Genomic DNA, 24,125 nt, shown 5'->3' with positions numbered 1-24,125 from the left:
GGCATGGATGTGTGTGATGTCCTTAGGTTAGTTAGGTTTAAGTAGTTCTAAGTTCTAGGGGATTGATGACCTCAGGAGTTAAGTCCCATAGTGCTCAGAGTCATTTGAACCATTCTGAAAAAATACTAATGCACTGAATTTAAAATAAAAAAGTTTATTTATTTATTTGTTTATAAGGTAATAAGCGTGTAATACAACTACTATAATACTTATTTACAATGAACACATTACTGCACTGAAATGGTGCAGAAGTTAGAGTGTACTTACGGACACACACACACACACACACACACACACACACACTTAGTTACAATGAACACATTACTGCACTGAAATTGTGTAGAAGTTATATTGTATATATATATAACTCTTACTGCACGTTTTTGTGTCCAGAAAACTAGCTTGGCTTGATGAATTACCCCAAAAAATAATCCCATATGACATTATGGAATGAAAGTAAGCATAGTATGCCAGCTTTTTCATTTTTGTATCCCCTATGTCTCTCACAATTCGCATTGCAAATAGAGATTTGTTAAGACGCTTCAGCAGTTCTGTGGTGTGCTTTTCCCAGTTGAATTTATTATCAAGTTGTAATCCCAAGAATTTAACACTGTCCACTTATTCTATGTGCTTGTCATCATATGTTAGGCATATACTCGTGGGACACCCCTTACAAGTTCTGAACTGCATGTAGTGTGTTTCTTTCAAAGTTCAGTGACAAGCAGTTGGCTAGGAACCAGTGATTATTGTCCAAAAATATTTCATTACCTGATCTTTCTGAGACTACACTTGATCTGCTATTTATTGCAATGTTTGTATTATCGGCAAACAAAACGAACCTGGCACCTGGTAATGTTACTGATGAAAGGTCATTGATGTACACAAGAAAAAGTAATGGCCCTAAAATGGAACCTTGTGGGACCCCACATATAATTAGTTCCCTTTGGATGATGCCTGATAGCTTGGTAGATGCTCTTCCAGAACGCTGGCGTACGGCCATAGAACGTGATGAAGACTAGGTAGAGAAACAGGGCACAGACAAGACATGTTGATGTATATTGTCACCAAATTCTGACTCTTAACAATAAATATTTTCTGAGAAAAATGTGGGGCATTGTTTCTTAAAGGACCCTCCTACATTCCTGCACAGGGGAGACATTTTGCTTCAGTCGCTTCCCCGGAGTACAGGCTGTAGACACGCGGTTGGCGACGGATGGAAGTTTCGGTGTGGCCTCGGTCGCGCTCGGATATACAGATGCTGAGGTGAGCGGGCGCCGAAAGCGCGAAATCCGGTTTCGAGTACCGGTCCGTCACAAATTTTCGTCAACGTCATTCCATTACATAGCTGATGATTATCCGTATTCGCAATTTGCGGACACATTCATTGTACGAGAGATCAATTCTTGTTTCTTAGAACGCGGTTGGCCGCTGACGGATCCACAACGGCACTTCCCCGTCCGACTGAAACCGACGTGCAAGCACGTCATCAAGGTTGTGAACCTGTACACACGCACAAAGATCCACGCTGTACGGAAGGCCGTTGCGGTGTTTCCCAAGAAAATCACAGAAGTGTAGCCTTTGTCTCCTTTTCAGTGTCGGGTCGGGCATTATGGTGCGACAGGGCGATTCCGTCCGACATCACTCCTGGGCCTTTTGGCTGAACTGCTGGAAGTACTGCTTTATCGTATTTACGCATGTCAATCAGTGGTTGGAACAACCGAATTGATTGAGTCGGTTGTAGTTTTACGCATCAGAAGAATTACTCATTCACTCTTCTGAGTGAGACCATGCCGTGGGAGCAAGTGACTGGAAACAATCGACGCAGTCGGCCGCTTCCGAGTTCGATCGTGCTGCAACCGTTGAGTTAATATTGTCGACTGCACGCTGTAATAGCGCGCCGTTGCCGTTACTGCCACTGCGGTACTTGCTTCTTCATGAGTGCCAACAAAGAGCATCTAGTATACTTTTCCGTTCATGTTTATGAATCCGCGTTTCCTTAGTCGTGAACTTTGTGTCTCGATCAAAATGCCGATAAGCTCAACGGTGTGCGGGTAGAAGGCTGGATAGGAAGTGACACTCAATAGCATCCAGTGCGATACACAGTATCTGCGAGGATGATACGTACTATAAAAAATATATTAGTAAAAGAAGCTAAAAAAACTTAACGAACGCTAAATACAGGGTGTATCAAAAACAATCATCTGATTTTTAAAAAATCGTAACTATTATGTTATTTCAGGTATGTGCGTGAACAACGTACTGTTGGAGAGAGCAAACTCTCGAGTTTTACACGGTTCCCGCTAGGTAGCAGCAGTGTGCGCCCAATTCAGTTCTAATAAAAACTATGTCGGGACAACAGAAAGCGTTTTGTGTTCTGCATTTTGCGCCGTGCGGATCAATAATAACTGTTCAGCGTGACTTTCGTATTAGGTATGGTGTGGGTCCTTCTGCAGCGCAGAGCATTAGACGGTAGAATGAACAGTTCCGAGAAACACGTTGTTTGTGCAGAGGCAAATCGCCGGGCCGTCTGCGAGTGTCTGACACAGGCGTCGAACGCGTCCACCACAGTTTCACAAGAACACCGCAGAAATCCGTTCGCCGTGCAACTCGACAGCTCAGCATGCCCCCCATGTCCGTCTGGCGTGTGTTGCGTCGACGTTTACACATGAAACCGTACAAAATTCAGTTACTGCAGGCTCTTGATGAAGGTGACAAACAACATCGTCTGAAGTTCTCTAATTTCGTTCTTGGCGAGATGCAGCATTACACTTTTCTTGCCGGCCGTGGTGGCCGAACGGTTCTAGGCGCTTCAGTCTGCAACCGCGTGACCGCTACGGTGTCAGGTTCGAATCCTGCCTCGGGCACGGATGCGTGTGATGTCCTTAGGTTAGTTAGGTTTAAGTAGTTCCAGGTCTAGGGGACTGATAACCTCAGGTGTTAAGTCCCATAGTGCTCAGAGCCATTTGGACCATTTGAACACTTTTCTTCCACGCTTAGTGTTAAGTGATGAAGCAACATTCCACTTCAATGGAAAGGTAGACCGTCATAATGTGAGCATATTGTGTATGGAACAACCACATTATGTTGTACAACATGAGAGGGACTCACTATAATTTTGAACAATTTCACGGGAAAAGGTGTACGGTCCATTTCTCTCTGGCGATAACACTCTTACAGGAAGCACATATCTAGATACACTTGTGAACTTTCTTTTTGCCACAGTTGTAGACTGATTCGAACGACTTCATTTACCACACTGGCATCTGGAAGTGGGGGAATTTTTAAATCGAAAGATTGGGAAAGATGGATCGGTCGCACTGGACCGACTGATTCAGCCTTACATTACTGGTCTCCAAGGTCACCAGAGCTGACTGTATATATTTCTTTGGGGGTTTATAAAAGACTATGTGGCTCCATTACCAACAACAATGAGTGAACTGAGACATCGCACAACAGCAGCTGTGGAAGCTGTAACTCAACACACGCTCGCTGCAATGTGGGGACACTTTGAATACCGCACTGACACATGCCGTGCATCTCGAGGGGGCCATATTGAACACCTATGAAAAAGTATGAAAAAAACTTTTTGAGTTTCACCTTCATCAAAAAACTAAATTCATTGAATACGTTTATTAGTTTCAGAAATATAGATGACCCAAATCGGATGATTCTTCTCGACACCCCCTGTATTTATCGCAAAAAATATTTCCAACAAGTTGCGGCACATTCTTAAGAAGCAAATGTTGAAGTCATCAAGCAAATATAAAAATTTCTTATGTGGTTTCTGTTCACTTCACCTCAGCATTTAACGAAACAGATTTAAAAACATGGTTCAAATGGCTCTGAGCACTAAGCGACTTAACTTCTGAGGTCATCAGTCGCCTAGAACTTAGACCTAATTAAACCTGAGTAACCTAAGGACATCACACACATCCATGCCCGAGGCAGGATTCGAACCTGCGACCGCAGCGGTCGCGCGGTTCCAGACTGTAGCGCCTAGAACCGGTCGGCCACCCCGGCCGGCGAAACAGATTTGCTGCGATTGGTGTAAGAAAGTCGAAAGAGAGAGACACAGCCTCAATTAATTTAAGTAAAAAAGTAATTATTCATTTATTTGACATAAATTTATAATGTAACGCCAGTTTTTAACCATTTAAAACCAACCCAAAATCGGTATTTAATGCTAGAAGTATCATAAATTAGTACTTAAATAAATAAATTTTGAAAATACTTATTTTTAGAAATATACTTTTTATTCGCGACTCCTAGAAATAAGATTCGTTATTTGTCTCTAAAACGTTGGCAACTCTAGTCTTGGTTCATGTTACAACTGAAAAGACTGAACAACTGTGTAAATGAAGTCACTCGAACCTGAAGACTGAGTGCAAACTTTGACATAACTGCCTTAATTGAGAATTGTGTCAATCTGTTGTCTCACATTGCCGGCCGCGGTGGTCTAGCGGTTCTAGGCGCTCAGTCCGGAACCGCGGGACTGCTACGGTCGCCGGTTCGAATCCTGCCTCCGACATGGATGTGTGTGATGTGCTTCGGTTAGTTAGGTTTAAGTAGTTCTAAGTTCTAGGGGACTCATGACCACAGATGTTAAGTCCCATAGTGCTCAGAGCCATTTGAACCATTTTTTGTCTCACTTTAAGTGAAACCACTCAGACCCACAGAGTGAGCGAAAACATTCATAAATCTGACATGGCGACGTTCACTAGTTTCATTCAGTTGTTTCGTTCGACTGAGAAATAAGACCGAACGAAAAAAAAAAAAAATCGAATGGCCAATCGCTCGTCAAAACCAGTCGCTGGTACCGTCACAGTCAGCACCGACCTTCTTTGGAACTGAAATTGTGACTTTCTTCTTGATGTGTCTCACATACAGGCTGGTTGGGACAAAAGTGCAGGTATTTTTATATACGGTGCCTTAATAGGTACTCACTTCAGTGTGTTCGCTGTTTTTTCTCTGCGTCCATCTGTCTTCCCACAAGTACCTCACAAACTTTACGATCTGATGTTTTGTGCACGGTCGTAACTGAGCCGCTAGGTCGGTTACGCCTGTCAGTACAGACTAACCGTTTTGCGCCCGCATTAATGGCTTGCTCCTGTCACAAGTACTTGGAGGACCTAACCAACCTAAAAACGAACTATCCCTAATAGCAATAATTATTAGTCTGCATATGAAGTAAACACTGCAGTAATATTCTTAGTACACTGTCCTCAGTCGCCAATAAAATCATATGTACTTATGTACCCCCAACACCCGCTATGCTGTACACCAAGTGGACCACCCATCGCAATAACTGCGACAGAATGTCTTCTACTCCAGAAGTATTGTTTCGCCTCAAACTTCAGGGGTCTGCCATATTCTTCTCTTAGTATCGGACCTCCCATCTCATCTTCATTTACTTTCTGCTTCCTCCTATCATATTGCGTTCAAATTCATTTGCCTTGGATAGCTGTTGTAAATATTCCTTGCACTCTTCAGATTTCCCTTACGTACTTAGTACTGACTTTCGATATGAGCTCTTGATCTTATTACAGCTGCTTCTCGTTTCTGAAAAGGTGTCTTTAATTTTCCGATGGGCGGCATCTCTCTTTCTCCTCGCTATCCGTGCCCCTACAGCGTGCCATTTGTCCTCCAGCCCTTACTGCTAACATTTGTGGGTCCATATTACTCAAATCACTGGCAAGCCTGTAAGGGGGGTAGAAATTTTTTATTGGTGTAAAATGTTCATTAGAGAGTCTATTTTCAAGAGTCATTCATATAAAGAGTGCCATAAATGTTAAAATGTGTTGAGACCGCGATTTACTGCGTGGGGGTCTGGCGCATCCGAGCACTTGACTGTGAAAAACGGAAGAAACTGGTACACCTGGCTCATATCGTGTAGGGCCCCCGCGAGCAAGCAGAAGAGCCGCAACACGACGTGGCGTGGACTCGACTAGTGTCTGACGTAGTGCTGGAGGGAAGTGACACCATGAATCCTGCACGGCTGTCCATAAATCCGTGAGAGTACGAGTGGGTGGTAATCTCTTCAGAACAGCAAGTTGTAAGGCATCCCAGACATGCTCAATAATGTTCGTGTCTGGGGAGTTTGGTGGCCAGCGGAAGTGTTTAATCCCAGGAGAGTGTTCCTGGAGCCACTCTGTAGCAATTCTGGACGTGTGGGGTGTCGCATTGTCCTGCTGCAACTGCCCAAAGCGTCGGAATGCAGGTGATCAGAGACGATGCTTACGTGCGAGTCACCTGTCAGAGTCGTATGTAGATCTATCAGGGGTTCCACATGACTCCAACTGCACACGCCCCACTGCATTACAGAGCCTCCACCAGCTTGAACAGTCCACTGCTGACATGCAGAGTCCATGGATTCATGATGTTGTCTCCGTACTTGTACACGTCCATCCGCTCGATACACTCTGAAACGAGAGCCGTCCGACCAGGCAACATGTTTCCAGTCATCAACAGACCGATGTCGATGTTGACGGGCCTAGACAAGGCGTGAAGCTTTGTGTCGTGCAGTCATCGAGGGTACACGAAAGCTCATATCGATGATTTTTTGGTGAATGGTTCGCACGCTGACACTTGTTGACGGCCCATCATTGAAATCTGCAGCAAACTGCGGAAGGGTTGCACCTCTGTCACGTTGAACGATTCTCTTCAGTCATCGTCGGACCAGTTCTGGCAGGGTATTTTTCCAGCCGCAGCGATGTCGCAGATTTGATGTTTTCCGGATTCCTGATACTCGCGGTACACTCGTGATTTGGTCGTACGGAAAAATCCCGACTTCATCGCTGCCTCGGAGATGCTGTGTCCCATCACTCGTGCCCCGACTATTCAGACTCACTTCAGTCTTGATAACCTGCCATTGTAGGAGCAGTAACCGATCTAACAACTGCGCCACACACTTCTTGTCTCATACAGGGTGAAAAGTATTTAAACCGACAAACTCTGGGAGGTTGTAGGGGGACATAAAAACAAATATTTTCCTCTAATGTCATTTTTTCCTATGAGGATTATTTGAACCGGTGGAGGCCGTATTACGCTCTTCACTTGTTAGAGGGCGTATTACGCTCTTCAGTTGTAGGCAACTGCTGTCCACCAGTGTAGCAGTGCATTGCCTCTGTTTACTAATGCAGCGATACACCTGGAGTGAGAACACTGATATGGTTGGTGCGTACTACGTAGCGCACCACAACGGACGACCTGCACAGCGGATTTATCAACAACAATATCCTAATCGCCGTATCCCGCATCATACGGCCTTTGCTGCTGTGTACCAACTCTGCGTGAGACCGGGTCATTTAGCAGATTATCTGGACAGGGACGCCGTCGCACGGTGGGAACGCTGCAATTTGAGGAAGCTGTCTTGCAGCATGTGGAGAGGGATCCTTCAATCAGCACTCGTGAATTTGCAAGTAACATGGGGACGAATCAGACGAATGTAAGAACATTCCTTCGAAAGCAAATTCTTACGTCTATTTCCCTTACAGCGTGTCCACAACCTGGAACCAGTTGATTATCCACCCAGAGCACAGTTTTCACAGTGGTACCTGGAACAGTGTGAAATGCATCCTACATTTCCATCCTCTGTGTTGTTTACCGATGAAGCAACGTTCGGGCGTGATGGAGTCTTCAACATGCACAATTCGCATGTTTGGAGTGAGGATAACCCACATGTCACAGTTACTAGTGTGGTTCTTCGTTAATGTGTGGGTCGGTGTTGTTGGGGACTGTTTAATTGGGCCGTATCTGCTATCTCGGCCATTAAATGGCAGGCACTATCACAATATTCTCGCCAGGGCATTGCCAGAATTGTTGGAAGACGTCCCGCTCCCTACAAGATAACGCATGTGGTCCCAACGTGACGGGGCGCCGGCACATTTCAGCCGTCGTGTGCGTCGATTCGTGGACCGACGGTTCCCAGAGACGTGGATTGGCAGAGGTGGTCCTGTACCGCGGCCTGTTCGATCCCCAGATATGTCCCCTCTGGACTTCTTTGTGTGGGGAGAGATGCGCAACCTTGTTTACGCAACTCCTGTTGCATTAGAAGAGGACCTGGTTGCCCGGACAGTAGCAGTAGCAGAAGCAATTCAGGATACTCCTGGGTTTTTTGCCCGTGTCAGACAGAACATGATGCGACGGTGTAGCCTTTGTTTACGTGTCAGTGGAGGTATTTTTGAAAATCTACTGTAATTGAAATTGGGTTGTGTTACTCTGTTGTCTCTTGGTCATAAAAGAATGGAAAAGTGTTTGTTGGTTTAATTAATTTGCCGCCAGAAAAATCTTCCTCTACCGGTTTAAATATTCCTCATAGGAGAAAATGACATTAGGGAAAAATATTTGTTTTGATGTCCCCTACAACCTCCCAGAGTTCGTCGGTTTAAATACTTTTCACCCTGTATAGGCGTTACCGACCGCAGCGCCATATTCTGCCTGTTTCCATATCTCTGTATTTGAACACGCATGCCTGATTCAGTTTTTTTGGCGTTTCAGTGTAGTTACTGACGGAATAAGGGTCCCTTCAGTTTCGGGTATTAATATCAGCTAAAATGCTATTTTCAACAAGATCTCTCTTCATAACATGATTAGTTTGTCGTAAACAGTATGAAAGCACGTCGTTGATCCGCTATTGCTAAAGTTGTCACTTCGCCGTTTTTTGTGCGACGCAAACTATGAGAGCTTGAAAATGACAAGCGGACGTATTTATAGGCATAGAAAGGGTCCGAAAAGGAACCCAGTCGTGCAAGAAAATGCTTCGAGTGGTAAGCGGAAACCAGTTAATCGATATAATTTCGTCAAAATGAGAGTGCTTCGGCATCGGCGAAAAAAAAAGCCAACCTTAAGGTGCTGGCATTGTCGATTAAATGTTCAATTCCAATCTTAAAAAACGCAAGATGAAACTTTTAAACGATTGTTTTTTTTTATTTTTATTTTTTTCAAAAGAACATTCCTTAAGTTGGCGGGAGCTATCATGAAATAAACATACAATTACAATGTACCTTTTTTGTAAGTTGTGAGTCAGCTTTTCTTCTACCGTAGTATGTAGGATTTTTGCTATATATATTAATATCGTCTTTATAATGACTTCTTTGGCGAAACATTCACTTTTATTTCAGAGTGCCGCCATTTTGTTAAAGCCCCTTTTTTAAAGTATTCCCACGTACCACGGACAGACAATATCGTCAGTTTCAAGCAGTTTTCGAAATGTTGTTGCGAGGCGGCAGCTAGCTGTGCTGTCGAGATCTCCCGCCCACGCCCACGCCCACGCCCGTCCCACTCGGCACAGCCTCTTCGTCCATGTCGTGCAGCGCCCTCCGGGTGCAACTCTTTTACTTACAAAATCGTAAACAGTCACAAAGCACGGGCTCGTCTCACGTCTGCTTCACTTGCCGTATCGCTTGTTTTTATACGAAGCAAAACGTGGGTGCAGGTGTACAATTACAGTCTTGACTAAGATTTGTGATTTCTTCCTTATTTTATTGAAAGAAATCACGAATACCGGTTCCAAAATCGGGGCTACGCCCTTTTTTAGTCACGAGTTTTCTGTCTGGTCTGATGCTGCCAGCCACGAATTCCTCTCACGTGCCAACCTCTTCATCTCAGAGTAGTGTTCATCGGAGGTGAGGGTATCATCTGGAGTGCCCCAGGGAAATAAATGATCTTTTGGATAGGGCGGGTAGCAATGTGCGGCTGTTTGCTGATGATGCTGTGGTGTACGGGAAGGTGTCGTCGTTGAGTGACTGTAGGAGGATACGAGATGACTTGGACAGGATTTGTGGTTGGTGTAAAGAATGGCAGCTAACTCTAAATATAGATAAATGTACATTAATGAAGATGAATAGGAAAAAGAATCCTGTAATGTTTGAATACTCCATTAGTAGTGTAGCGCTTGACACAGTCACGTCGATTAAATATTTGGGCGTAACATAGCAGAGCGATATGAAGTGGACAAGCATGTAATGGCAGTTGTGGGGAAGGCTGATAGTCGTCTTCGGTTCATTGGTAGAATTTTGGGAAGATGTGGTTAATCTGTAAAGGAGACCCCTTATAAAACACTAATACGACCTATTCTTGAGTACTGCTCGAGCGTTTGGGATCCGTATCAGGTCGGATTGAGGGAGGACATAGAAGCAATTCAGAGGCGGGCTGCTAGATTTGTTACTGGTAGGTTTGATCATCACGCGAGTGTTACGGAAATGCTTCAGGAACTCGGGTGGTGAGTCTCTAGAAGAAAGGAAGCGTTCTTTTCGTGAATCCCTTCTGAGGAAATTTAGAGAACCAGCATTTGAGGCAAAGATAAGATAAGAGAGATTAGGGCTCGTACAGAGGCATATAGGCAGTCATTTTTCCCTCGTTCTGTTTGGGAGTGGAAGAGGGAGAGAAAATGCTAGTTGTGGTACGAGGTACGCTCCGCCACGCACAGTATGGTGGACTGCGGAGTATGTATGTAGATGTAGTAGTCGCAACCTACGTCCTCAGTTATTTTCTGGATGAATTCCAGTCTCCGTCTTCTTCTACAATTTTTGTACCCTCTACAGCTCCCTCTAGTACCATGGAAGTTATTTCTTAACAGATGTCCTGCCACCCTGTCCCTTCTCCTTGCCAGTGTTTTCCACATACTCCTTTCTTCTCCAATTCTGCGCAGAACCTCCTCATTCCTTACCTGATCAGTCCACCTAATTTTCAACATTCGTCTGTAGCACCACATATCAAATGCTTCGATTCTCTTCCGGTTTACCCACAGTCAACGTCACACTATCATACAATGCTGTGCTCCAAACGTACGTTCTCAGAAATTTTTTCCTCAAACTAAGGCCTATGTTTGATACTAGTAGACTTCTCTTGACCAGGTATGCTGTTTTTCCAGAGCCAGTCTTCTTTTTATGTCGTCCATTTTCCGACCGTCATTGGTTATTTTGCCGTCCAGGTAGCAGAATTCCTTAACTTCTAACTACTTCGTGGTCACCAACCTCTATGTTATGTTTCTTGCCGTCCTCATTTCTGCTATTTCTCACCACTTTCGTCTTTCTTCGATTTACTCTCAGTCCATATTCCGTGTGCTCATTACACTGTTCATTCCATTCAGCAGGTCGTGTAATTCTTCTTCACTTTCACTCAGGATAGCAGCGAATCTTATCACTGATATCCGTTCACCTTGAATGTTAGTTACACTCTTTAACCTTTTTTTTTATTTCCGTCACTGGTTCTTCGATGTACAGATTGAGCAGTAGGGGCGAAAGACTACATCTCTGTCTTACATCCTTTTTAATTCGAGCAATTCGTTTTTCGTCTCCCACTGTTATTGTTTACACATGGTTCTTGCACATACTGTATGTTACTCGCCTTTCCTTGTACCTTACCCGTATTTATCTTAGAATTTGGAACATCTTGCACCATTTTACGCTGCCTAACGCTTTTTCCAGTTTGACGAACATAGCTAAAAAACTGCAGTGGCTTGATCTTCTGGCTCTTAACTGCTCCATACGCGAAATAACAGCGGCCCAGCAGCAATAGTACTTCATCGTTCCTCAACGTGACAGAAAGTGTTTCTACAGTTCGGCAGTTCTCCTCCCTGTACGTGTCTAGGTCTCTCAAAGTTGGCAGACAATAAAATATGCTGTGGCCATACTATCCTCTCCCCCCTCCCCCACCTCCCCCCTCTCCATCTCCCTCTCCGTCGGCGCCTTACCTTTTATCGTCTTCAAAGATTCTTAGTATTACATCAAGGATTGGGCTTTTCACCCACACTCAGACTGTTAGGCCGGTATTACACTCTCAAATTTCTTTGTCAAAAACCTTTGTCAAAGATATTTGATGGTGCAATAGGGAACTTTGTCAAATGTCGTCCAATATTTGATCAGATCTAGAGCCTCGCTGTAGATTTGATCAAAGAAGTCGCTTGTCTTCTGTTCACTGCAGTGTGACATGTTACCACATGGAGCGCTAGCATTGCTGCAGCGTTCTGTCGTCTGTAGTGTTTTTATAAACATTGCCGGTAAATACAATGGGTGTGTGCCGACAACTACAAATTAATAGAGGTGTATGAAGCTGATGAGGCGCTTTACAATGTGAGGCACACTGAATACAAAAATAGATTAAGAAGATTGGAGACCTGACCTAACATAACCTAACTTAACCTAACCCTCTCCTGTAGCAAGGAATCGGAGTGTTACAGTGAGCCTGTCTCCTGAAGATGTAGCAGTTCTTAAGTGAATATTGTGCTTTGTGATATGAGGATACACTTCACTGAGCACATACAGAAATGTATGCTCATCCATTCTTAAGTAATTTATGTACGACTTGACGTCCTCCACTCAAGCTCACAAAACACATTTTGTTGAATGCTTTTATCGTGTCGTCGTAAAACCCACGGCTTCACCCAGGTACGTTTCCTTTTTTTCCCCCGGCTTCTCATCCACATGTGCACACAGTGCAATTGTGGTACATGCAACTGCTGCGGTTAATAACAAGTTGTTGTCAGCCATCTTGAACTGTGACGAAAAATATGACAGTGTAATACCCCTTCTAGCGCTACGTCAAACAACTTATCAAATATATTTGACGGAATATTTGATCACATCTTTGATCAAATCTTTGACGAAGAAATTTGATAGTGTAATACCGGCCTTATGCCAAGTCCCTGAGACTCCCACAGAACGAAAGTGTTGTTATGTTTCACGAAATATTGCAGTAAAACAGACAGGGATGGATAAAAATACGGAAACACCAGTATAGCGTTCTACCAATACTACAGTTCAGTAGTTTTGCTACAGTGCATAAATGACGTAGTAAATGGTAGAATTAGCACTAATAATGGTAAGGAAAGAAACATAAATGAACGTGTAATACAGAAACTTGGAGCTTGTTTTCTGTTTGTTCATTTTGTACATAATTAGACTCGCACATCCTTCAGTGAGAGTGCACTGTGTATTTTATACCCTTGCAGAAAATAAATTGCGTTTTATAAGTAATAAAAATTGGTTGATTGCTTAACTTTTGCGATTTTATCTAACCAAAGAAATTACTTTTGATGCAAGTTCAGTTTACATGCACAAACATAAAATAAAGTATTTATATTATGAAAAGGAAGGTTGCTACTCACCATATATCGCAGATGCTGAGACACGGATAGGCGTCACAATGGAAATGAGCGTACGGCATTGTGGGCCGGGAGTCCCCCATTCGGGGAAGTTCGGCCGCCGAGGAAAAGTAATTATTGTATTCGACGCCACGTAGCGCGACTTGCGCGCCGGAGATAGGGATGAAATGACGATGAGGACAACACAACTTCCGGAGAAAAAGCTCCTACCCCAGCCGGGAATCGAACCTGGGTCCCTTTCCACCGCGCTGACCACTCAGCTCACAAAAAGAGTCACAAATAAGGCTTTCGGGCAGTAAGGCCTTCGTCAACAATTGACGACACACACAAACGCATGCAAACTCAATTCACAGACACGAGTGCAGTCTCAGCGGTTTCAGTTGTGTGTGTGTGTGTGTGTGTGTGTGTGTGTTGACGAAGGCCTTACTGGCCGAAAGCTTTGTGACAGTCTTTTTCTTGTGCCCTCTGCGACTCAGCATCTGCGCTATATGGCAAGTAGCAACTTCCCCTTTCGTATTGTTGTTACATTCCATCCTGGATTTTCTATTGTTTGAAATAAAATACTTATTGTCTCTTTTGTGTACTCAACAGATCGTTCTTCATCATTACCAAAGGCAAGAGATTCTGTTGTTATTGATTAGTGCGGAAGTTGTTTCTGAACAGACTAACGGGAAGATGTTTTAGATAGGTGCAATGAAGCATTGAAGCAATTTTTGTAATATTTATCTTTTGGGTTTTTTTATTTTACTTCTCTTTAAGGAAATTGCATTTTCTAGCGCTATATGATAAATTTTGATTATTTCCTTTGCCTTTACTACAACGTCCCTCTGTTTCGTGTTACAAATGAACAGTTTCCGAATAAAACTGGGATTAGACATTGACAATTTTAATTTTGCTATAAATAGTGTTTGTGTTTAAATAACAGACAGAAGGGTCACATTGAATAACAAAAATGTTCTGTAGGTTTCACGGGCCTTTGTATATCCTAATTCAATTTCTAGATGGTTCGCTGTACCGGTTTCTGGGGGAATCTAGTAAGACTCTGACTGCATACGTGGATAAAGCTATCGTTACGAGATAACGCCTGCTACATACGGTACACACCTAACAGACAGGTAACACAGGTACGACAGTAATATCACAAGTTGGGTCCGCCTTGATGCAAAACACCGTGTTATTTGTTTATTTCTTTATTATCCCAAACTAGTTTCGGCGACAAATATCACCATCACCTGTGGGTTTTTTTAAATCTAAAACATGCAGAAAATGCTGTGGTTGTACAAACACAGTAAAACATTATTATATTTTTACAAATGGTCTTTTGAAATATAGTTTTATGTTGATACTTTTATACTACCTTATTTATTGTATGCTACAGCATGTTTTGAGCTATTATTGGCGCTGTTTGTGACATATTTCCTGTGCTCTTTTTTCTGTTGCCGTCTTTTTCCTTAGCGAACATCACGTCATCTGCAACCATGTGAGCGGCTGTTAGTAAACAAATACTCAAAGGTGAACTTCGTATGTCAGCAGTATACACTTGGGATTGTGATAGTGTTTGTGGAAACCAGTTATTTTGGTGTGTATTTAGCTGTTGCTTAGCTATTTGTGTACTCACGTTCGTTATATGGTGTGTGGCTGCTTTTTACACAGAAAAACAAAACTTTTGCAATTTGTTTCTGATCCAGAATATTACGTCATCTTGCTGTTCGCGTGTGTCGCGAGAGGCGTATCGCAAGTGGCGAGAAAGGCTATGAAAAACTGTAGCGCGAATTACGACGACTTCTGTTCATTATTTGTGTCTCCGTGTGTGATGGGGAAGTGGTTCTTTTGCGTGTGTGTGCTTTCTGTTCTGTGTCCTTCAGTCAGTTCTCTCAGAACGGTAAAGAATGTGTTGTTGCAGAGTGTTGTTTTTTCATTTATTGCATTTTTCCCTTCGACTATAGCCTTTTGTATGTGGTAATTTTCTTCTATCTCTTTACCGCTCTGAGGGAACTGACCAAGGACACAGAACAGAAAGCAAAAAGACACTTTCTAAGTATTATTACAATCGGTTTATTGCCTAACAATACGAAACCCCGACTACCAATTCATTCTGTAAAAACAGCACATCAATTTCGTAATATTTGCGGTGCAAATTTGCACACCGTACGTTATCCTGACTCAAGAGGTATACACAGTTTGTGACTGCAATAACTTTCCAGGGAGAATCGGACAATTCATTTCTTACTCCCACATACATCTCGTGTAATGAACACGACGAGCAAACTTATTACTTAATGATTAAACCTTCCACTAACTTAACTTGCAATTATGCTCGGACAGGCAGTTCACGACCTCCGATGGGCAGGATCCACACATCCGACCGCGCACGCGTCGCCAGCGTACCCGGCACGCCACGGCCACGCGACAACACGCTCTGTCACCGGAGTCCACGTCTTCTCTGCAACGTTGACGGGTAGTGACCGCTCCTTCGTGTTAGGTGTCCCCCTTTTAAACTCCAGTGCTGAAACGGAGGACTTACAGAAGCTTGTTAACGTCCCACCGGGGCGAAATGAACAGCAACTACTCGTGGGGCGTTTCTATATACAACCAACCCGCGGGGAGCTCTTCCGTCAACTCGACCCGCTCGTTACACACAGCCGACACACATCACGTGGCGACTCGGTACAACCGACCACGCCTGGTCCGCGCTGGAGAGCCACACTGCTCTCCCGTGTCCACCACACTCTCTCTGCGCACAACTCTACTTCCGCGCCACCACACGGAGTTACCACCGATCAACGATCTCACTTCCTCCATAGCAGTTTCCCGGAAGCAGAAACGCAGATATCGATAGCAGAGGGAAAAGACAACCGAGCAGCCACTTAATGACAGACAACACATCAAACAAACATGTCAGGGGAAGAAAAGGAAAACCAATGCAATCTAAATACAAGGTGTAGCACGAGTCGATACACGGCCCAATGACCCTCGTCTCAGTTTGAGGTGAGAGGGCAGGAAACCACGGAAATTGTTCTGTTAGCTCTGACAGTAGACTTCTTCTAGTGCAAGCTCTTTGCTTTCCACGTTTTGCGAGGTATTAGTACGGAACAAAAGAAGAAAAAAACTGGCCAGTGAATGTTGCCAGTAAAGTGCATGAGCGCTTACTCAGCTTGGCTGGTGTGAAACCCATCTCTTCTGCTGAGATAGCGCCCATAGATATGATGGGGGGGCTTACACAGCCACCACTAGTTCATGGACGGTTCCTTAGAAAGCACCGTTTTTTCGTACCAAATCCGAGCGCGGATTCCAAGTAGGCTGTGCACGGCAAGTGACTGGAAGTTTTACGATATATTCCTAAGCTCTCGCTCTCGGAAAACCTAGAAAATTTTCTCGATTTATTTACTCGTTTCCGAGTACAGAGGTTCAACGTTATTAACTCGAGGACGGTTTCTTCAAGATCCCCCAAAAAGCTTTTGTTCGACCATTTTTTCGCAACAAAACCTATCTGCGGGCTCCAAGACGGGTATGCGCGGGAAATGACTGACATTTTTGTGATATATTCGTAAGATGTCGATCACGAACAACACTGACAATTTTCTTGTCATGTTTATCCGGGCGATACAGAGATACAAATTTGCACCAGTTGTACACGTGAAGTACGAACGTGAAATCCCGTATGAGGCGAAAACATGGCTCATAAAGTGATGTAACAAGGAGGAGTGTGCTGTTGAGGGTCTCCGTTACTGTCAGGGGGCTCCTGGTAACCACCAGGAGGGCTCTGGAAACTCCGTGTTGTAGTACTGGAGCACATGCACTCTCAAGTGCAAAATTAGTGTCGTGCTATTTCACTTTAGCGTAACTAAACTATCAAAATTTTACTAAGCCATAAATTTTCTTTGTATATGTGGCATGCCCTGCTGCGATAGGGAAAAAAAGGCACCCACCGGAAAAGTGCTCCTATTGGAACACAAAAAAGGCGAACAGGCAGCAATTGAAGAGACTATGACTGAAAACCAGGGTACCAGAGACCGCATTCTATCGTCCTCAGCACCTTTCTAAATTTTCCAAAATTTTTTGGCATACAAACATATTCGCTCTTTCCTGTGCCGAGATACGAGAGCCAGTGGCAGTGCAAAGAGACGGTAAAGTAATGAATACTGGAAGGTAGTAGGCAGTGGTTGTGCGATAGAAAAGGCAAAGGAGACAGCAGCATCCTGCCCACTCGTGTAATATAGGGTGCCTAGGAAGCTGTTTTCTCGGATAGCTAGACAACATACAAGCAAATAATATTAATGGAGTTCATTACAGTAATTGAATTGATAATACTTAACTTTGCCTTCTTCATGATGAGGTGTCGCGAGAAATTGGCGACATGCAAATAATCAATGTCCTTCGATATATACAATTTCCGTGCAAGCAATTGATCTAGACCACAAGTCTGAGCTGAACAGTCACGACTTCTTGTGCTGGCTGGAGCGGCGCTTATACTCTCTTCCGCTAGAGACCGCTCCTGTCGTGGTGCGATCCGAGACAGCGTACGTCGTCTCACAGCCGTCCCTGTGGTTACGTTCCGTGCCTACGTCCCGGCGCTTGATGTTATGGCGGAACAGAGAGAGAGAGAGAGAGAGAGAGAGAGAAAGAGCGACACAATGGCAGTGACACAACAGGGCTAGGAAAAGAGTGGAGGAGACGGCGCTAGTGGAAGAGGAATAAAGAGAAGGAAAAGTTGAAGTAGGTGACGGCCAGTGGTAGAGTCTGTGACAGTGACGACGAGGAAGAGAGGGGAGAGAGTAGCAGCAGGAGAGAATGAAGGACACAGGAACACAAAGAGATAATGACAATGAGTGAGTGATGAAGGGCAACTGGCAGGAGACGGGTGTGGGCGATGGAGTAGTGTGTGCCAGCGAGGTAGGAGGTGAGTTCCGTGTTAAAAAGAGCACGAACGTGTTCGCATGCCAATGTTTTTGGGAAAATTTGGAAAGGTGCTGAGGCAGGTTAGAATGAGGCAGCTGGTACCCCACTTTTCAGTCAACGTCTTTTAAACAAGAGAGTATTCGCCTTATTTGTGCTCCGAACTGAGTATTTTTCCTCCGGTAGTATACTATGGTTAAAAAGAGGCTAGCTCGACAGAAATTCTGCATAGAATCTGATAGAAATGCCATTGGAGCGTAGTGCTTTGTTCAGTTTTAGCGATTTCAATCAATTTTTTTTTAATTTTGCTGCTATTTTTAGTTCAAAAGCTATTCTGATGAAAACAGATTGCTCATCATCAAGTAAACTGTCTTGTCTACAATCTTTCCTTACCTAAATTAATAAACTACGTCATAGTTTTTAGCAGCACTTTTTTCTTGTTGCAGGAAGTTAACACAACAGCGAAAGCACCAAGATGGCAGACTTCAGGAAGAAGAAGCTGATGTACGTCTTCAGCGTATTCTTTGGTGAGTCAGCTGGTCTAAACTGGCTTTTACACATAAAAATGAAACTACAGTTTGCGTAGTTACGCCATTGTAGATATAACTGAAAGTTACAAAACGACAAATTTTCCGATTTCTACACCTAATTTTTCTCCTTCGTCATATCACGTATTCCATTTGTAGACCGGCTATGCCTCCACATTCTGAACAGACACTATCAATAGTTGTGCGTAATATAATTACCAACTCTGCCTCAATGGCCCATCTGTTGCGCTCGTATTTGTTGAAACTCTGAAAGTATATCTCTGTTGTTAATTAAATCTGATTCCACACATACAGCGAGTTTTACTGACTCTGATTTTGGAATTTTCATTGCGTTAATCACTTTGTCTTCATCCACTATTGAATGCGACCTATATTTCTCTTCCTTGTTGTACTTTTTCTTGTGGGTTTTGTAGCGAAATACAGTATTTAATTCCTATTCCAGCCATAGCAACAATTCGCCTGCTCCAGTTTTCCTAAAAATTGAAATCAAATCACTGAACCGTGAATTTACTTTCAAAACCTTTTCTTAAGAATTTACTTTATTTACTAGCGATTCATCAAGAACATTAACACATTTAATCACACTGTGAGCGTGGAAGTAGTTGCCAGTGGGTAACTGATGAAAACAAATTAAATTTCTGTCAACAAATGGAAATTTTATTCCTAAAAGCTCTTTTTTTTTAACAGATTTAAAATTATAATCCGAAAGCACCCTCTAAATATCAAGTTACAATTCATTCAGAGGCAGAAAGAACCAATTTTGACAGTATGAGCTTTCGAGCTGAGAACCTTGCCGCTCCCTTTTGACACGGCCGTAGTTACGACCGCTCACAACAACCTCTGAAAGACTACACTGGTGCAAATCTGCAATACACCAGATTACTTTAAACTAAAAATTTTAACAACTCACACAAGCACATAAACCACGCACGCCGTAGGAGGGATGGAAATCGTACAAAGCACTAACATTAAATAAATTAACTTGCCACCGAAGGTGCAACTTGATTAAAAAAAAAAAAAAAAACTCTTACGGCGGAAGGATGGCAACTTTATATACTAAAATGACCATTTGAATAAAAACCCATGAACTGCAGTCTTACATAAAATATAAAAACATGCTCTACATTACACATATACCGCCTCTCAAGATGATAGGCAAGATAAAAACATATTTCAGGAATTAGGCCGTTACACTTCAAGGAATAAATTCGTTAACACCGAATCCGACAAACATGACAGAGGCAGCTATTAACATACGGGAGACAGACAGACAGACACTAACTGCCTAACAAATGCCGACGGGAGACAGACGAGCAAGCTGGGGACGAGAGACTGACAAAGAAAACAAGTAGAATGTAACAAGTAAATGAAACAACATATCACCAATCACTTAACTTCAAATAAACAGCGATTTCTGGAGAAGACCTGGCTCAGCACCCCCAAATCGCTCTCCCGAACCGTCCGCTGCCAGCCGCTTCAACGGACGCAGGAAGGCGCGCCGATCTCCCGTCTCACGGCGTCGCAGCTCGCACCGGCCAGACCGACATCGTGGTTTCACTCCTGCTGCTCTCGTGTCGGCCGCGAAGCCACTACCCCTCGCTATACGGCGCGGCCCACTGGACTCACGTGGCGACCTCACATGCGCCGACGCTCAAGGCGGACAAGTCATCTCGTGTCTCAGTGCGCGACCGACCAACCGATCGATCCAACCGCCATTGATCATCGCCTGAGCACACTCGAGCAGACTGGTGGTCTAACACATACTGGAACTCCGAACGACAGATACTGACTGCCGCACAAATGCGAACGAGAGACAGTCCAGCAACCGGTGACGAGTGACTGACCCTGACTCACTCCGACTGACCAACTGCTGAGCTCTTTTTTTTCTTCAAAACAGCAATTTTTACCACGGCACAATCACATCTTCAACTTTTTATGCAATATTCTCAGAAATATAGGGCAACCTTGTACCTGCTTCACTCTTTACTGGTATCTACAGAAGTGCGTAATATTTATCTTGCACGATGTAATCTCAGGATACGTTTTGAACAGCATTACTGCGTGACGAATGACCGTTGTACAGCACAATCAAAGTATCACTTTTATGAAACCTCGTAACTGCGTACCATACGCAGGACTTTGAAATTTAGTTCAGAGGTGCCTACAGCATTCATCTGCAATGAATTACCATGAAATCGAGACCTTTAGATGCTTACATGCGTTGATAAATATGAATGGGGACAGTTGTAAACGTGTGCCCCAAGCGGGACTCGAACCCGGATCTTCTGATTACATAGCAGACGCTCTAACCGACTGACCCATCGAGGAAACAAAGGACAGTGCGACTACAGGGACGCATCTGTCGCACGCTGCCCATGAGACCCATATTTTCAACTTACTGTCCACACACTACATTTGTAGTGCCCCTGCCCACTATATTCAACACTCGCGGCAGTCTTCCCGTAAGAGTTTGAGCAATGTGAGTGCATCAGCACTGAAGAAGATCATTGGACAGTAAGCGTTATCTACTATATCAAGATGGTATGTGTTCTTTCGGACGTGTCCAAAACAACAGACACCATTTCCACAGTCCTGTGCGATGGTGCAACAGCGCGGTGCCCTGTGACGTCATCCTGGGGCACGGTGACGTTTCAAACAGCCAGGTCTGTCTGTCTACACGTGCGAGAAGGTGTAAGGTGGGTTAATGACGTTAATGACGCCACAGTGGCACCAGATTTCACCTCAGTTCCGCCTAACGCCACGATGGATGGGGCACCCGACGGAAAGGTCGTCAGAGCCCCTCTTACCCACATTTCACGCCTTCTTTTGACGCATCTGGGATGGAGGTCAGAGCCGCGACGCCAAGCGTCGAAACAGCGCAGTTTTCTCAGGGATGGACGAGCACACACTGCCGCTCACAATCGCCCCGAAAAGAAGTCAGAGGGGGCGTTAACTGAGCCAATCGAACCACCCACCCCTTTCCTTGGGACGTTGACTCTCAGCCATTACGCGATCAAAAACAATTTTGGCAGTGTGATGAGAACCTTTGACTGTGCTGGCTGGCACCCCCTCCCCCCCCCCCCCCCCAGACGATTCGACCCTTCTCTAAGGTTATTGTTGGGCTGCATTCCTATTTAGGTGTAGTGCAGCGTAACCGCAATTTTGCTCTCGTGTATACGTTGTGTACAGCGTGGAACCACCAGGGACCGTTCAAAACAATTCGACAAAATTTGTACGTGATCCAAAGCAGAAAAGAATTCTAATGCTTTTTCTGCTCTCGTGTTTTGCGCCCTCCTGTAGCGCGATCACAGAAGGGGGGAGGGCGAGCGACGCGTGACACATGCGTGTGTGAGATGGCAAAAGGTCCCTCTGAGAACCCCCAGTTAAGCAACACCCTCGGTGCAACCCGCCCACCGTTGATGGAAATTTTAAAAATGTACCTGTACAGTGACAAACTGTGAAGCAGCCAGAGAAAGTGGTACACCTGCCTAATATCGTTTAGGGCCCCCGCACGCACGCAGAAGTGCCGCAACACGATGTGGGAACGGAATCGACTAATGTCTGAAGTAGTGCTGGAGGGAACTGACACCATGGATCCTGCAGCCCTGTCCGTAAATCCGTACGATGGATCTCTTCTGAACACCACGTTGCGAGGCATTCCAGATCTGCTCACTAATGTTCATGTCTGGGCAGCTTGGTGGGCAGCGGTAGTGTTTAAACTTAGAAGAGTGTTCCGGAGCCACTCTGTAGCAATTCTGGACGTGTGGGGTGTCACATTGTACTGCTGGGATTGCCCGTGGGAATGCACAATGGGCATAAATGGATGCAGTTGATGACACAGGATATACGTGTCAGCTGTGAGAGTCGTTCCTAGACGTACCAGGAGTCGCATACCAGTCCAACTGCACACGCCCCACATCACTCCGTCAGCTTGAACAGTGCCCTGCCGACATGCAGGGTCCAGGGACTCGTGAGGTTGTCTCCATACCCGTACACGGCCATCCGCTCGATACAAACTGGAACGAGACACGTCGGACCGGGCAACGTGTTTCCAGTCATCGGCAGCCCAGCGTCGGTGCTGACGGGCCCAGGCGCGGCGTAAAACTTCGTGTCGTGCAGTCATCGAGGGTACACGAATGGGCCTTCGGCTCCGAAAGGCCATGTCCGTGACGTTTGGTCGAATGGTTCGGACGCTGTCACTTAATGGTGACCCAGCATTGAAATCTGCTGCAATTTGCTGAAGGGCTGCACTCCTATCTCGTTGAACGATTCTCTTGAGTCCCATTCTTGGACGATCTCCTTTCCGACCGCAGCGATGTCGGAGATTTGATATTTTATGGGATTCCTAATACTCACGGTACGCTACCTGGAAGATGCTGTGTCCCATCGCTCCTGCACAGACTGTAACACCACGTTCAAACTCACTGAAATCTTGATAAAGTCCCGTTGTAGCAGCAGTAACCGATCTAACAACTGCACCAGACACTTGTTGTCCTATATAGGCGTTGCCGACCGCAGCGCCATATTCTGCCTCTTTATTTGAATACGCATACCTGTGCCAATTTCTGTGGTGCTTCAGTGTACAGGCAGTAAGCCTTTGGAGGCAAGCAGGCAGCCTCTCGACACCACTCTTGACTGCAGATGCCTACCTGCAGACGTCTAGCACTACAGACAGTTTGTCCCTGTAAAGGTACATTTTCAAAATTTCCAACGACGGTGGAATGGGAGGACTGCCCTTAGGGTGTTGCATAACTGGGGGTGTTACAGAGACCTTTTCTCGTCTTACACGCCCATCTGTACACGTCAAGCCCAATCGACGGAAGAGAAGACAGCTAAAACAGAATTGTTGTTGTTGTTGTTGTGGTCTTCAGTCCTGAGACTGGTTTGATGCAGCTCTCCATGCTACTCTATCCTGTGCAAGCCTCTTCATCTCCCAGTACCTACTGCAACCTACATCCTTCTGAATCTGCTTAGTGTATTCATCTCTTGGTCTCCCTCTACAATTTTAACCCTCCACGGTGCCCTCCAATGCTAAATTTGTGATCCCTTGATGCCTCAGAACATGTCCTACCAACCCACCCTTTCTTCTTGTCAAGTTGTGCCACAAATTCCTGTTCTCCCCATTTCTATTTAATACCTCCTCATTAGTTATGTGATCTACCCATCTAATCTTCAGCATTCTTCTGTAGCACCACATTTCGTAAGCTTCTATTCTCTTCGTGCCCAAACTATTTATCGTCCATATTTCACTTCCATACATGGTTACACTCCATACAAATACTTTCAGAAACGACTTCCTCACACTTAAATCTATTCTCGATGTTAACAAATTTCTCTTCTTCAGAAACACTTTCCTTCCCATTGCCAGTCTACATTTTATATCTTCTCTACTTCGACCATCATCAGTTATTTTGCTCCCCAAATAGCAAAACTCCTTTACTATTTTAAGCGCTCATTTCCTAATCTGATTCCCTCAGCATCATCCGACTTCATTCGACTATTTTCCATTATCCTCGTTTCGCTTTCGTTGATGTTCATCTTATACCGTCCTTTCAAAACACTATCTATTCCCTTCAACT

General features: G+C 44.5%; 1 protein-coding gene across 1 annotated transcript in view; it reads left to right on the top strand.

The window, feature by feature from the left end:
- Nucleotides 1-24,125, top strand: part of LOC126428249 (calexcitin-2-like) — a 377,130-nt gene that overhangs the window by 280,441 nt on the left and 72,564 nt on the right. The window contains exon 2 of the mRNA XM_050090162.1: nucleotides 18,445-18,525. Within this exon, the coding sequence (XP_049946119.1) occupies nucleotides 18,474-18,525 (52 nt within the window). The 5' untranslated portion in view covers nucleotides 18,445-18,473. The remainder of the gene's footprint in view (nucleotides 1-18,444; nucleotides 18,526-24,125) is intronic.

Source organism: Schistocerca serialis, chromosome 12 (assembly GCF_023864345.2).
Source record: "Schistocerca serialis cubense isolate TAMUIC-IGC-003099 chromosome 12, iqSchSeri2.2, whole genome shotgun sequence".
Classification (NCBI taxonomy): Eukaryota; Metazoa; Arthropoda; class Insecta; order Orthoptera; family Acrididae; genus Schistocerca; species Schistocerca serialis.
Note: the sequence above shows the minus strand (reverse complement) of the source record. Positions and strands in the feature narration are given on the sequence as shown.